Source organism: Schistocerca americana, chromosome 11 (assembly GCF_021461395.2).
Source record: "Schistocerca americana isolate TAMUIC-IGC-003095 chromosome 11, iqSchAmer2.1, whole genome shotgun sequence".
NCBI lineage: Eukaryota > Metazoa > Arthropoda > Insecta > Orthoptera > Acrididae > Schistocerca > Schistocerca americana.
Window position 1 is genome coordinate 75,715,207 of NC_060129.1, and position 15,813 is coordinate 75,731,019.

Below are 15,813 nucleotides of genomic sequence, written 5' to 3' on the forward strand. Positions count from 1 at the left end.
AAGAAAGGGAAAAAAATATGGTTGTGTGTGTGTGTGTGTGTGTGTGTGTGTGTGTGTGTGTGTGTGTGTGTGTGTTAACGCTTTTGACATCAAGCAGAAACCGTCGTTCTTGTTAAAGTGTTACTGGCATATGATTCGTGATTAAAGAGCCATGTCAAATAGGAACTATTAGTTTTATAGCCCTTGTTCAAATTCTTTAACAATAGTTTAAGAATAATACCGAAATGTTATTAATCATAAAGTTCTTGTCTAATTTACCATTTAAGTCACACCATTTGAAGAATTTGTCAAGCAGAGTATTATAGTCAGAGCACAACCATATTATAGTAAGAGCACAACCAACTTATTTTGGATTTTCTTGCTTTACCACTCAGCTGTTTTCTTTTCTGAAGAAATTCTGCAAACTACTGGGATGCCTTACCTTAGAGGTTAGAAAGTATCTTGGAAGTCCAGTGATCTTCGTTGCAGCTGGAACACTTTCTTGAGTTAATATAGCAGTCCTTCTCTGTAGATTGTCTCACTAGTTTTGTGCAAAAAGTGGAGAAATTACTTAAGTTTCTTTTATCAATACCTATTCGTAGTATCACATCTTGGAACAGTTTTAAGCATATTCTTACACCAAGCAGGAAAATGCTGCCCAGTAAACATTGCCAAAAGATTTCTCTACATCAACAGATGATATAAACATACTATTGCTCTCTTCAATCTGTAACCCAAGAAGCCTTTAAAATGAGTAGTGTCATGTGTTCCTACATTCCTTCAAACTTGAACTCATCTTCCCCGAGGTGAAAACAAAAGTCTCCCAATAATCACTTTGCCTCTTCCCCACTTAACTCAAACATTGTCTCCCCTATACCCCCATTACCTTTCTGTAGCTCAGAACATAAATTTGAACCAAAACCAAACTGACTTTATACTGTCGCTAAAATTATGAGAGAGGTAATCAAAAAGTTTCCATTCGAACACTGTACAGCTCAGCATAGATATGGCAATACAGCAAAATCCCTGTTAGCAGTGATGCAGTCACTTCACCAACTCACTGTGGTGAAGATACCCATATGGTAAAACACTTATGTCCTGCTGTGTGCAGAAGTCCGTAACTGCCAGCTGTGCATCATCACCACTTAAGAATTGTTCAGGTCTTTTTTATGAAATCCAAGACATGATAATCATACTGAGAGAGATCGGGACTATACGGTGGGTGCTAGAGTGTCTTCCTCTTAGGTCAGTGTAGTGGGTGAGGGTGGCCTCCCAGATTGATGGGCGTCTCGTGTTGAATTGCAACTGTGGTTCACATTTCCACATGTACCACATGCGGGTCAGTAAGACACAAATGACACAGTAATCCCTTGCCTACACATTGGTGCTTGTATACCCATAACTGAGTCACACTGTTGCTTATACGCTTCAGCAACCATCCCGCCCCCCCCCCCGCCCCCCCTCAAATGCAAATTTTTTTATCGCTGTTTATATTTTATTTATAACCATTTAGTGTAATGCTGTTTCAACTGCATAAATTGAACTTAAACCCTATGATCAGTATTTAATTTACCACTTGCCCACCCTTATTTTATTCTCTTCTGACTTAACCATAATTTTGTGTGTCTAGTGCTAACTCTGAAAGAAGCTGCTAAAGCCATACTAAACAGAGAAAAATATTGTAACTTAATAAAGATCATTTCTGTGTGTCTTATTAACTAATGATCAGTTTTGTATTTTAATATCGAGTGTTTTGGTTTTTCGAGACATCGTATTAAAAACAAAATGCCAGCAGACTTTTGTCAGGAAAGGGAAGAATTAAAACCAATACAAAAATGATAACCTCTGATAGCAAAGGGAACATTTTAACCCGTCAAAACGGCCTGCTTCCAAATGTACCAGGTGTACCGGTATGAAATGAGCGTTTTTTTAAATGAAACACTAATTTTGAATTGAAAAGTAAAAACATATTATTCAAAGTACTGACCATTGCTTTCTATACATTTTGACCACCTTTCTGGCAATTTGTGGACACAACACCAATAGAAATGTTCATCTTTTGAAGCAAACCAATCAGACACCCAATTTTCGACTTCTTCGTAGGAACTGTAGTGTTCCTCAGCCAATACGTATCCCATTAATGTAAACAAATGGTAGTCGGAAGGGGCCAAGTCTGGTGAATGTGGCGGGTGGGGTAGCAGCTCGCAGCCAAGTGTTTTGATTGTATCCTGAATCAGTTTTGCTTTGTGTGCAGGTGCATTGTCATTTAAAAAAAAAAATTACTTTGCCATGTCTTATGGCCCATTCTGGTCTTTTTTCGATCAATGTGTAGTTCAAATTGATCATTTGTTGTCTGTAGCGATTAGTATTCACAGTTTCACCGGGTTTTAGAAGCTCATGATGCACCACACCTTTCTTATCCCACCAAACACAGGGCATTGTCTTTTTGCCGGATAGATCTGGTTTTGCAGTCAATGTTGATGGTTGTCCCAGATTAAAACACGATTTTTCCCGTTTAGGATTCTTAAAATAAACCCATTTTTCATCACCAGTAACAATTCGATGCAAAATTGATTTTCTTTCATGTCTTTGAAGCAAAATTGTGCAGTTGTCTTTAAAACTGCAAAAAAGACAGACCACCTAATTCTGAGCATGTCACTCTCTCGCAGAATGAAAATGTAGACGTCAATTAAAGTCCAAAAATTAATTACCAATTTGTCAGATTTGATAACTTATGGTTAAATATAACAAAGATAGGAGTAAATTAACGTGTGGTAGGTCAGAGGTAAAAATACAGCTTCTTTAAGGCACCATAAGCCGTGGTTATAGTAACCCCATGGTTACACTTACCCCACTTCACCCTATTGTTAACACGATGAAAACATATGGTGTTGTTTGTTCCATGACTTGATGTATACTAAATATCTTTGCCAGATGTCATACCAACCAAACGAAAAAAATTAAGCCTTGTTCACAACAAATGTTCCCTATCGACCATTTGTATCTTAACGCTCATTTCATACCGGTACACCTGCCAGGACGAGAACGAGAATGGGGAGTAGGAGTAGGAGTCAGTCGGCCACTGACCATGACGGTCGGTCACCTGGAAAGTCCAAAAATGTCAACAAGTCAGATTGCTGAAATAATGCACTATACGCACGATAAGACTCGTCCGAATACCGTATAAAATTTCAGATACAGCTCGTTTATCACTGTAATCGACGCCTCGTGATGCCGGCTTCATGGTGTCTCCTCTCTCTCTCTCGTACAGGAATGCCTGCCTTCTGACGCGACTCACAGCTGACAGTGTGTGGTCTGCAGCAGTTGTCTCAGGTAGCGATGTCCCAGCCGCGGAAGACCAACAGCGCGACTTTGCGCCTCAAGCAAGACTACCTGCGTCTCAAGAAGGACCCGGTGCCCTACGTAGTCGCCGAGCCACTGCCGGCCAACATCTTAGAGTGGTACGCAGTAGTCTGTAAGCTTACCAAACCTCTTTTCATGGACTGTGCTCCTATTATTAATGGCTTTATAGTAGGTTCTTCACAACTGAAGCATGCTTTACTAACTGTACTTGGCACGGACTGACTCGGATGCTCTTCATAGACGAGAGTAATAAAGAAAATTATTATTTAATAAAATGTAAATATATTACCTGTTAGTTGATAATATAAAAAACAGAAAAATTAAAAGGAACAGAATAATAATAATAATAATGGCATAAGTTTTGTTTAGCTGACTCAGATACAACTATAAAATGCCAAAAATAATAGGAACTGATTCATGAGGAAGATTTTAAGGTTACTAAAGCCAACCAGAACCTTTTAAAAAAGTGAAATTTCATAATTGTGATAGTTAACAAACTAACAAGTTCTAGTGCAAATTTGCATTTTTAGAGACAGGAAGATCAGTTCTATAAAACAGTCGCACTGAATTTTAGAAATAATTGCATTTTACGAACACACAAATTTAAGTATAAAGTTTTTGTGAAGTATTATTTTTGTTGAAAAGATGAGGATGAGGGCATTAAAGTGAGCTATATCAATTTAGAAACAAACAACTCTTTCGTCATTGAAAATTTCCCTTTCAGTTGGTGTGTGTGTGTGTGTGTGTGTGTGTGTGTGTGTGTGTGTGTGTGTGTGTGTGTGTGTGTTTGGAAAACTACAAATATTTCTAGGTAAACTAACTAAACATTACATTCAGTAATTGGAAAAATACATAGCGAATAATAAAGTTTTGAAAATGTTGTTGAATTCAGAAAGTACATATTCTGAGATACTGTTGTTCAGAGGGTGTCCCAGGATGAGTGGCCAGAGTTCAGGTGTTTGTTTATATACTGGCCTCTGCTGCAGTCAGGATTGGACTTGTCGATAACTTGTCATCTGAGATTTGGATCAATAGGCAGTTGACAACTGCTGGGTGTGATAGTTCGATCACTTTTAGTATGAAATAACTTGTTTCTGATTCTGTTGATAAGTGTTGTTGAGCATGCATTTGTTTTAAAAATTAGTGATGTTCTTCTTACATGTTAAAGTGTGTAAAACTAAATTATGGCACCATATAAAAATAAACATGTGACGCTGTGTTTACAACCGGACATTGAGCCCAATGACTTGTGTATATTGGTACAGCTGATATTAACTGACGACCAAATTGTTGATGCTGTAACTTGAACAACTGAAAAGAACAAGAAAGAGTATGGTGACAAATAAGACAATGGGCTTGTGGCTTAAGTATCACATGCAGATGATATAAATGCATTTCATGAAGCCCTTCAGTACATTGAGCAAAGCTCTACATCTACTCCATTAGACATTTTATGGGTTAGGAAATGGCAGAACATCGTGACAAAATCGAGGTTGTCGTGTGGTAAGCAAAGCAAAAGAATATTGCAGTCTTTCTTTGTCCTGTGTAAGAACAGAACATTTTTTACAATGATGGGATGTTAAACCTTAATCTTTATACCTTACTTCTAATTTTTTTTAATTTTAACAGTTGAGTGCAAATTAGTTGCCTGTCACTGTACTGTAATAAGGTATGTACAGATATTAAGCTTTCATTCACGGTAACTTTATCTTACCAGATGATACAGATGTAATATAAACTAAAAGTACCACTGCACATTACACTTTCATGTAAGATTTTTTAGTGTGTCAACATTTTGTTTGTTTAACATGCAACAATATTTCAGACAGCATTTCCTGTCGAAAATTAATGGTCAATAAGTGTCCCTCTGATAAGCTGACCCGTGTGCATAATGAGGCAGAGTACAAACAAGTAACAAGCATACTGAGAACAGTCAAGTGAGTGTACTGATAAACTGTAACAGAAGTGTCTAAAACATCAAACCTAAGACATTGCTGTGGCTCAAAAAAGATCCTGCAAGAACGGGACCGACAAAGACTGAATGAGAATCATTGACCATTACAGAAGTGCAACAGGTCTGCAAATTGCGCCAGATTTCAACGCTGGGCCATCAACAAGTGTCAGCATGCAAACCATTTAACGGACATCATTGATACGGGCTTTTGGAGCTCATCTTATGGAGATAACCTCGTGAATCCTTGGACCCAGCACGCCAGCAGGGGACTGTTCAAGCTGGTGCAGGCTCTGTAATGGTGTGGGGCTTGTGCAGTTGGAGTGATGTGACACTCCTGGTAAGTTTAGATATGACTGACAGGTGACACATAGATAGGTATCCTGTCTGATCACCTACATCCATTCATGTACATTGTGCATTCTGATGGATTTGGACAGTTCCAGCAGGACAGTGCAACACTCCACATGTCCAGAATTGCTATGGAGTGGGTCCAGGAACACTCTTGTGAGTTTGAGCACTTCTGCTGGCCTCCAAACTCTCCATACATGAACAGTATTGAGCATATCTGGCATGCCTTGCCACATGCTATTCAGAAGAGATCTGTACCTCCTCATAATCTTATGGTTTTATGAACAGTTCTGCAGGATTCATGGTGTCAATTTCCTCCAGCACTACTACAGTCAGTGGTCATGTCCATGCCACATTGTGTTGTGGCACTTCTGCGTGCTTGCAGGGGCCCCTTTTGATATTTTTGGCAGGTGTACCAGTTTCTTTGGCTCTTCAGTGTATAAGAGATACTAAAATAAGAATTGCAGTGTAACTTCTGAAATTTTCTTGGCATACTATTAGTAATTATAATCAGCCGCAACCCCGTGACATTCTGCTGTGACATTTTGACCCAGTGGCATCTGGCCATCTTCACTTCTTCAGGTGAGTAGACAACTACTGAAGAGACCAGGTGCATTCACGGTATTTATGCTGAATCTTGTGCACGCAAAATGTGCTGACATCTTTCGGTGCATCCATCAGATGATGACGCGTGCAGGATAGCCTTATAAATTGTGGCAACAACTTTCAACTGGATAAAAACTGGAGACAGGTGTATAAAATTATTCAGTCACAGCGAATCAATGGGCTCATTCGATACTCAGATAAGTAGATCATATCTCACTTCCACCACTGAGAGCAGCACACATCACCTGATGCAAGCGCTGAAACACACTGGTACATTTCGCTTGCGTAATACTTCGCATAAATACTGTGATTGCACTTCAGCTCTTCAGTAGTTGTCCGCTCACCTGAAGATTGGTGGATTTCTCTGGCTGAAATATCGTGGCAGAATGTTGACAGGATCTGGCAACACACACGAAAATTATTAAAGAAGAATTGCAATGACTGAATCCTTTCAGAAATAAGATTAATTTATTAACAAACGAGCTTCTTAATATAGAAACGAGAATTGACATTTATTTGGAGTGTTTTAGGCTTAGGTTCTGAAAGGTGAACCTTGTGGAAACAAAAAAATTGAGGAGTGGTAGAGATGTGGTTATGTAGTAGAGCCGCAAAAAAAAGTGTGGGCTGAAAGAAAATCTAATGAACAACTACTAAAAGAAATTAAAGAGAAAAGGACATTGATTAACTGAAACAAAGGAGAAAAACTAAATTAAATGGGCGCTGAGTTAGACATAACAGCTCCATAAAAAATATCTTGGAAAGAAAAAATAAAGACTGGCCCAGAGCAATCGTGTTGTTGTTGTTGTTGTTGTTGTCTGCAATCCAGAGACTGGTTTGATGCCATTCTCCATGCTACTCTGTACTAAGCAAGCTTCTTCATTTCTGAGTAACTACTGCAAACTACATCTCTCTGAATCTGCTTGGTGTATTCATCTCTTGGTGTCACTCTACAATCTGTACCCTCCACGCTTCCCTCCAGTACAAAATTGGTGATTCCTTGATGCCACAGAACGTGTCCTACCTATTGATCCCTTCTTTTAGTCAGGTTGTGCCACAAATTCCTCTTCTCCCCAATTCTGTTTAGAACGTCCTCATTAGTTATGTGATCTACCCATGTAATCTTCAGGATTCTTCTGTAGTACCACATTTCGAAAGCTTCTATTCTCTTCTTCCCTAAACTATTTATCATCGTGTTCCACTTCCCTACATCTCTACACTCCATACAAATACTTTCAGAAAAGACTTCCTGACACTTAAATCTATACTCGATGTTAACAAATTTCTCTTCATCAGAAACACTTTCCTTGCCATTGCCAGTCTACATTTTGTATCCTCTCTACTTTGACCATTATCAGTTATTTTGCTCCACATATAGTAAAACTCCTTTACTACTTCAAGTTTCTCATTTCCTAATCTAATTCCCTGGGAATCACCTGATTTAATTCGACTACATTCCATTATCTTCATTTTGCTTTTGTTGTTGTTCATCTCATATCCTCTTTGCAAACAGTTTCCTATAATAAGGGCAAACACAAAAAGTGCAACGAATAAAGAAGATGAGAAAAACAGATTTTGAAAATTAGGTGATTCTATATTTAAAAATGTTATTGTGCTGGACTGTAAGATCGATGTTCGACTTGGAATTCGATCGCATCAACTCGTCAAACATTTTAAGAATGTATTTTGTATGAAAAGAAACACGGGCGGAACTGGTAACAAAACTTTAAGCACCAACGATTACAGTGGTGTCTTAACCCACATGGGCACAAACTCCATTCGCGGTAACAGTGAGGAAGAAATCTTGAATGAAACACGGTATCTGATTAGATCGATGAAAACTGTATACTCAACATCCAGGCTGGTAATTAGTGGAATGATTCATCGAAGATCGGTAAGTGATACTTACATCAACAGGATAAATACCAGCATTAGGGAACAGTGCAACGGACTCTGTGCAGTATTCATTGACCCAAACAAGTTCTTAAACTAGAAGTGTCTGGGAAAAGACGGCCTGCACTTGAATAGATTAGGCTCTGTGAATCTTACTAAAATGTTCGTAGACGTGTGTGAAATCCTAAGAAGCAAGGGAAACTAATTCATTCTGATAGGGGTGACAAAGAAAAAACTCAAATTGAAAATAAAACGTTTAGGTACCCAACAAAGGATGCACATGATATAACCAAAAACAAAAATGATCTATTGCTGCACTGGAATATAAATGGCTTAGGGGCAGAACTACCAAATCGTAAATACTAAAAAAATTGACGAACTAAAAATTCTGCTTTCAGAATCTGTAAATATTAAAATAATCTGCCTAAACGAACACTGGTTAGCAGAAGATAGTATAAAAGTATTAAATAGTATTAATAATTTTAAGGTAGCTGCTAGCTTTTGTAGAATAAGCAAATCTTGTGGAGGCTCGTACACTCTTGTCAGTTCTTCTGTAAGTTATACCGTAAGAGAGAGTTTTAATTATTTAAATGAAGAGTGCGTGTTTGAAAGTTATTCTGTAGAACTAAATGATCTGAACACACTGGTTATAGCAATCTACAGAATTCCTGGATGTGTGGTAACAAAAGTGTTCTTAGCCAAATTCGAAAGCCTCCTAGAAAATGTCCAGAAAAGAAAGTGAGAAAAAAGTTGCTATAGCAGCAGACTTCAACTTCAATGTCTTAGTTGAAAGCAATGATTCCACAAAATTTCGTGACTTAATTCAGAAATCTGGTTTCAAGCTAAACTTTTCTGAAGGCACTAGGGAAAACAGCAGATCAGTGACCTGCATTGATGATATTATTACCAACTACAAATTTGACACTGGAAATAAGCACAGATACTGCTTAGACTTGGGTATTTCAGATCACTCAGCTCTGTTTATTGAGCTCCCAAAAGCAAATAACCTAAATCCTCCAGAAGTGTATTTAAAAATGGATCTCAGTAAAAGTAAAATGGATTTATTCTGCAGTAAATTAAGTATAATAAGCTGACCTGTGGACCACAATAGTTCAAGCGTGATAAACTATGACAAATTCTTAAATTGCTTCTTAGAGGTATTTAATGAAACATTTCCTCATAGTTATAAGCAAAAGATAGTAAATGGTAAACTCAAATGGGTTACAACAGGAATAAAAAATTCTAGTGCCAGAAAGAGAGAGCTCCACAATGAGTTAAAATCAAACAGAATTCTGGATTTTATTACTTATGTCAAACAGTATAAATCTGTATTTAGGAAAGTTGTAGTGACAGATAAAAGAATGGCAAACAATGAATTCATACAAGAACACAGAAAAAAGACAGAGGCAGTGTGGTCAGCTGTTCAGTCTGAATTAGGAGCCAAAGTAAAAATTCATTAGATTTTGAAAATTAAGACGTGATAATGAAATTATAGTAAACCCTGTTCAGATGTCAAGTTGTTTCAATGAATTCTTCCTAAATGTAGTAAGTTCAGATGTGGATATGACATTCTATCAAGGCATCACAAGTCTGGAAAACAGCTAGAACACTTCTTCTAAACATCTTGAAAAAATCACCCAAAGGATGTGGAAAAGGAAATATTGGCTCTAAAAAACAAAACCTCATGTGTTTGGGATGAAATAACATCATCTGTAATCAAGTATGTGTAAGATATTATTTCTCAACCACTGTCACTTATTATAAATAAGTTTTTTGAACAGGGATGCTTTCCGAATGTATTGAAATATGCTGAGATCAAACCTCTATTCAAGAAAGGATCGACAGAAGATATGGGGAATTACCACCCTCTCTCTCTCTCTTGCCAGTCTTCTCTAAAGTGTTTGAAAAGATTGCAGCAAAACAAATTAAGACCTTTCTTATTGTAAATGATATAATTTTTAAAAACCAGTTTGGATTCCAACAGGGTAAAAGCACTGTGAATGCTAGAAATGAATTTATCCAAAAAATATGCTCCACGTTAGATAAGGGTAGAAAAGTCACAAGAATATTCTGTGATCTAACTAAAGCTTTGGATTCAGTGAACCATGCATTACTCCTCCACAAATTACAGGTGTATGGAATCAGGGACACTGCTTTAAAATGGTTGAGCTCTTACCTGTCAGGTAGGAAACAGAGTAATTTTAACTTCAAATGGAACCAATTATTCCTCAGACGGGAAAACAGTTCCCTAGGTAGTCCCACAAGGTCCGATATTGGGTCCCATCTGTTTCTTTTTTACGTAAATGACCTACCACTTGCTATTGATGTTCATTCCGTCTTATTTGCTGATGATACACCAGTTCTAATTGAAAATGAAGTATCTGAAAGTATTCCAGAAAAAGCCAAAAATAATTTAGAAAAACTCTAATCTTGGTTCTATCAAAATGGACTGAAACGAAATGTAACTAAAACCAAAATGATGCAATTTGAAGCTAAATCAGTAGGAAAGGACTGAAATAAAGATAACTTGCAATGATCAGGATATCACAGAAGCAAACCTTGTGAAGTTCTTAGGCCTAAATCTTGACAAAAATTTAAATTGGGAGGTAAAAATAGATTACTTAGCAAATAAACTGAACAGCTTGGCATTTGCAATGTGCATTTTGTTAGGTGACACAAACATGGATACCAGAAAGATAGTTTATCACGGCTACTTTGAGTCAATTATTCGTTATGGCATAATCTTCTGGGTAAATTCAGCCCCCACTTTACATATATGAGGTGGTGGTGTTCCTATATAAAAATCAACATACACTAGACACTTTCTGTTTTGACCACAATTACAGCACTCGCCACAAAGATAACTACGAACTTCCAACACATCGTTTAAAACTTTATGCCCAAATGCTAGACTATATGGGGTTAAAAATTTTCAGTAAAATAAAAGGCAGCAATATATTTAAGATGGAGCTTGGTTCACTGAAAAGATTGCTCTTTACTCTTCTGGTGGAAAAGTGTTGTTATTCTGTCGATGAATTCATTGAGGACAGCTTCACAGTCTGAACACAGGGATTGTATTACATGTATTATTTTATGTACATGTGTAGCTGTAACTTAGAAGTGTAAAATATAGTGTAAACTTTTGTATTTCTCTTAAAGTGAAAAAAGTTTATTTTGTGAACCTTGACATGTCTTGTGTACATCAAATCAAATGATTTGGAAATTGTATGTAATGAGATAAATAAATCACATACACATAACATAAGACATAGCAAGACACAGTCCATTCTGTTCAATTGCTCTTCCAGGTCCTTTCCTGTCTGACAGAATTACAGTGTAATTGGAAAACATCAAGCTTTTTATTTCTTCTCTGTGGATTTTAATTCTTACTCCAAATTTTTCTTTTGTCTTGTTTAATGCTTGCTCAATATACAGATTGTGGATTTTAATTCTTACTCCAAATTTTTCTTTTGTCTTGTTTAATGCTTGCTCAATATACAGATTGAATAACATTGGGGATAGGCTACAACCCTGTCTCACTCCGTTCCCAACCACAGCTTCCTTTTCATGACCCTCGACTCATAACTTTCATCTGGTTTCTGTACAAATTGTAAATAGCATTTTGCTTCCTATATTTGACTCCTGTAACCTTCAGGATTTTTGGGATTGGAATTATATTCTTCTTGAAGTCTGAGGGTATTTCACCTGTCTCATACATCTTGCTCACTAGATGGTTTTGTTGTGCCTGGCTCTCCCAAGGCTATCAGTAGTTCTAATGGAATGTTGTCTACTCCTGAGGCCTTGCTTCAACTTAGGTCTTTCAGTGCTCTCTCAACTTCTTCACGCTTTTCATCTTCATCTACATCTTCTTCCATTTCCATAAGTGCCCTCAAGTACATCGCCCTTTTATAGACCCCCTATGTACTCCTTCCACCTTTCTGCTTTCCCTTCTTTGGTTAGAACTGGTTTTCCATCGGAGCTCTTGATATTCGTACAAGTGGTTCTCTTTTCTCCAAAGGTCTCTTTAATTTTCCTGTAGGCAGTATCTTACCCCTAGTGAGATAAGCCTCTACATCCTTACATTTATCCTCTAGCCATCCCTGCTTAGCTATGTTGCACTTCCTGTCCATCTCATTTTTGAGACGTTTGTATTCCTTTTTGCCTGCTTCATTTACTGCATTTTTATATTTTCTCCTTTCATCAATTAAATTCAATATTTCTTCTGTTACTCAAGGATTTCTACTAGCCCTCGTCTTTTTACCTACTTTATCCTCTGCTGCCTTCACTATTTCATCTCTCAAAGCCACCCATTCCTCTTCTATTGTATTTCTTTCCCCTATTCTGGTCAATCATTCCCTAATGAACTCTCTACAACGTCTGTTTCTTTCAGTTCATCCTGGTGCACCTCCTTAAATTCCCTCGTTTTGCAGTTTCTTTAGTTTTAATCTACAGTTCACAACCAATAAATTGCAGTCAGTGTCCACATCTGCCCCCGGAAATTTCTTAAAGTTTAAAACCTGGTTCCTATAGGTCTCTTCCATGTATACAACTTTCTTTCATGGATCTTAAACCAAGTATTAGCCATGATTAAGTTATGTTCTGTGCAAAATTCTACCAGGAGGCTTTCCTATTTCATTCCTTACACCCAGTCCATATTCACCTACTACTTTTCCTTCTCTTCCATTTCCTACTGTCAAATTCCAGTCCTCCATGACTATTAAATTTTCGTCTCCCATAACTACCTAAATCATTTCTTTTCATGTAATCATACATTTCTTCAATCTCTTCATCTGTGGAGCTAGTTGACATATAAACTTGTACTACTGTGATAGACATGGTCTTTGTGTCTTGGCTACAATAATGTGTTCACTATGCTGTTCATTCTAGCTTAACCATACTACTATTTTTTATTCATTATACTCCTTTATTACCCCTATCGGATTTTGTGCTTATAACCTTGTATTCACCTGCCACCGAACTTCACTAATTCCCACTATGTCTAACTTTAACCTGTGCATTTCCCTTTTTAAATTTTCTAACCTGCCTGTCCGATTAAGGGATCCCGGCAGAGTACACGTTCTTTGTTTGTCTCACATTTTGATTTGTTATTTATTTTAAAGTGATGTATACTAGACAGCTTTTTCAGTAGTATAGAAAGAAAATGGAAAACATTTGGTTCCACTGCTGCAGGCACTATGCCGTCACGGGTCCCGAAGGAACACTGTACGAGGGTGGGATCTACCACGGAAAGTTGGTCTTTCCAAGGGAATTTCCATTCAAGCCGCCCAGCATTTACATGACAACACCAAATGGCAGGTGAGTAGGCGGCTACCAAAACAGCTTGCAATCTGATGTTTCGTGTTGGATCCTTCCACTTTGCAGTATCCTGTCTTTGTCTCATTTTTTGTAAGTGACAATTAAAAATTTGTTGCTGCCAAAATTCTACATCTGTATATGTACTTATAAGCAAGTCCACAGGGTGCCCACATAATCCCTTTCCACCTAAAATAAATGTGTTTAACAATGTAAGATGGTGACATAATTCAATAGGTTAAATTCTACTTGGCAAGTGATGTCAGAAAATGACACATCTAAAAGTTACAAAGATGTGCAAACTTTTGGAGCCGGTGGCTACTTCTTCTGGCAGCAGGGTTGAGTGGGAAAGAAGAGGGATGCTGCAAAAGACTTGGCGAGGTTTAGCAAATAGGGAGTTAAAGAAAAGTAGCCCAGCACCCCAGGTTGGGGAGACTTCCTGGATGACGAAGTGACAAGGAAAGACTTTTTTTTCTCTTTTCACCTTTGGGTGAGTAGATTTTTGTCTGTCCAACTGTATATTTTCAAATATTGATTATTGCTGTAAAATGGTAAGATTATTTAAGATTTGAACTTCGCATCATAAATACTGATTAGGCAGCAGTGCTCGTTGTTTGAATTGCAGTGTGATTGTCATGAACCTGCCCAGGTAGGAGAATAAAGTCTATACATTGACCACTTTGTTATTTTCCGTCCTGTGTTCAGTGAAAAACAATGACAGACAGCAGAAACTTTGGAGATGTATTTAATGGCAAGTATTTTGAACAATAAACTGAAGCACAACAATGAAAATATTGCACAGGTGACCGGTAAGTCCACGGACGATGTGATAAGGAGCCACCAAGTCTTCAGACTTGTCACGTCGGAGAAGAAAGCTGTGTGTCTGGAAAGTGTTTTGGATGCTTCACCACTCTGGCCGTCAGTCAGATGAAGGGAAACATGTGCTGAAGTTTGTGCATTAGTGATCTGTTCACTCTGAAAGTCAATCAGAAAGTGTGCTGCAGAACTTGGAATGAAAAGCAGTACAGTGCAGCTTCATGTAAAAATGGACCTCGTCATGCAAGCATTCTTCACAATGGCCGTCAATGAACTAACGCATACAGACAATATCTGCAAGTGCTACTAAAATTATGATGAAATAGCTGTGTGTGTAAAGGACTTTCAGTTCATTGTGGAGGGTTTTCTGGGAGGAGAAGTGTGACTTGAATATATGCCTCTGTATGTGTTCTAATCTCTCATCTTGCTCTTTGGGTGCCCACATAGGATATGAGATAGTGGCAGCAGAATTATTGTGTGGGCTTCATTGAGTACCAGATTTTTCTTCAATGTTCCTAACAGGGTTTTGCGAGAACACTCATCGTCTTTCTTCTGAGGATTCAGATTTATGTTCCCCAATTGTTTCTGTTACACTTTCATACAACCAGTACCGTCCCATTACAATCTAAGCAATTAGTTTGATGCCTGTTGTCATGTGTACTTGATAAGCTTTGCAAACGTTGGAACATTACTCAAGAATTTGTTTCACTCATATCTAGAAGGATATAAGATGACATTGATAAAACAAAACAAAGGTAGTGGAATGTACTACAATCAGGTGATGATGAGGGAATTAAATTGGGAAGCAAGACACTAAAACAGTAGACAAGGTTATCTTTTTGGGCTGTAAGAAATGTATAATGGCCAAAGTGTAGAGGATATAAAAGTAGATTGGCAATAATAAGGAAAGCATTTCCGAAGAGAAATTTGTTAACACTGGATATACAGGGTGTCCCAAAATAATGTATACACTCTTTGAAACTGAATATCTCTTTAATTAAAGGAGATAGAAATATGAAGACAGTGACTGTTCTCGAAAGAACAGATACCATTGATGACCGTGCAGCTTCTGTAGAATAAATTATAATTAATTGAAAACCCTCAGCTGCCGACAGGTGTTGTTGACATACCTTGATGGGGACAGAGAAAATGTTTGCCCCGAAGGGGACTCGAAGCCAGGATCTTCTGCTTACATGGCAGATGCTCTATCCATCTGAGCCACCGAGGACACAGGTGAATAGGGACTTATACCTTGCATGCTTCCCGTGAGACCCACATTTCCAACTGTCGACAATGTACAAACATAATGTTCCTAAAAGATACTTCACCCATCCATTAATTGTAGGATATAGAAATACAGTACAATGTTTGTGGTATACATTAAGGTCCGCCTAAAGGTGGTAAATATTCAAAATGGCCTCCTTCAGCTGCAATACACCATTGACAATGAGAGAACAGAGTGGCATGCCAACTGTATTGCTCCTAATGAAATAGCATCACAGGCCTCCTCAATTTGCACTCTTAAGATCATCTAGTGTTTGTGG

At 37.8% G+C, this 15,813-nt stretch overlaps 1 protein-coding gene across 5 annotated transcripts in view; it reads left to right on the top strand.

Moving 5' to 3' along the window:
* Nucleotides 1-15,813, top strand: part of LOC124553819 (ubiquitin-conjugating enzyme E2 J2) — a 69,878-nt gene that overhangs the window by 1,406 nt on the left and 52,659 nt on the right. For all 5 annotated transcript variants that reach the window (XM_047127804.1, XM_047127802.1, XM_047127803.1 and 2 more), the window contains exons 2-3: nucleotides 3,251-3,440; nucleotides 13,331-13,456. In XM_047127804.1, the coding sequence (XP_046983760.1) occupies nucleotides 3,319-3,440; nucleotides 13,331-13,456 (248 nt within the window). In that variant the 5' untranslated portion in view covers nucleotides 3,251-3,318. The remainder of the gene's footprint in view (nucleotides 1-3,250; nucleotides 3,441-13,330; nucleotides 13,457-15,813) is intronic.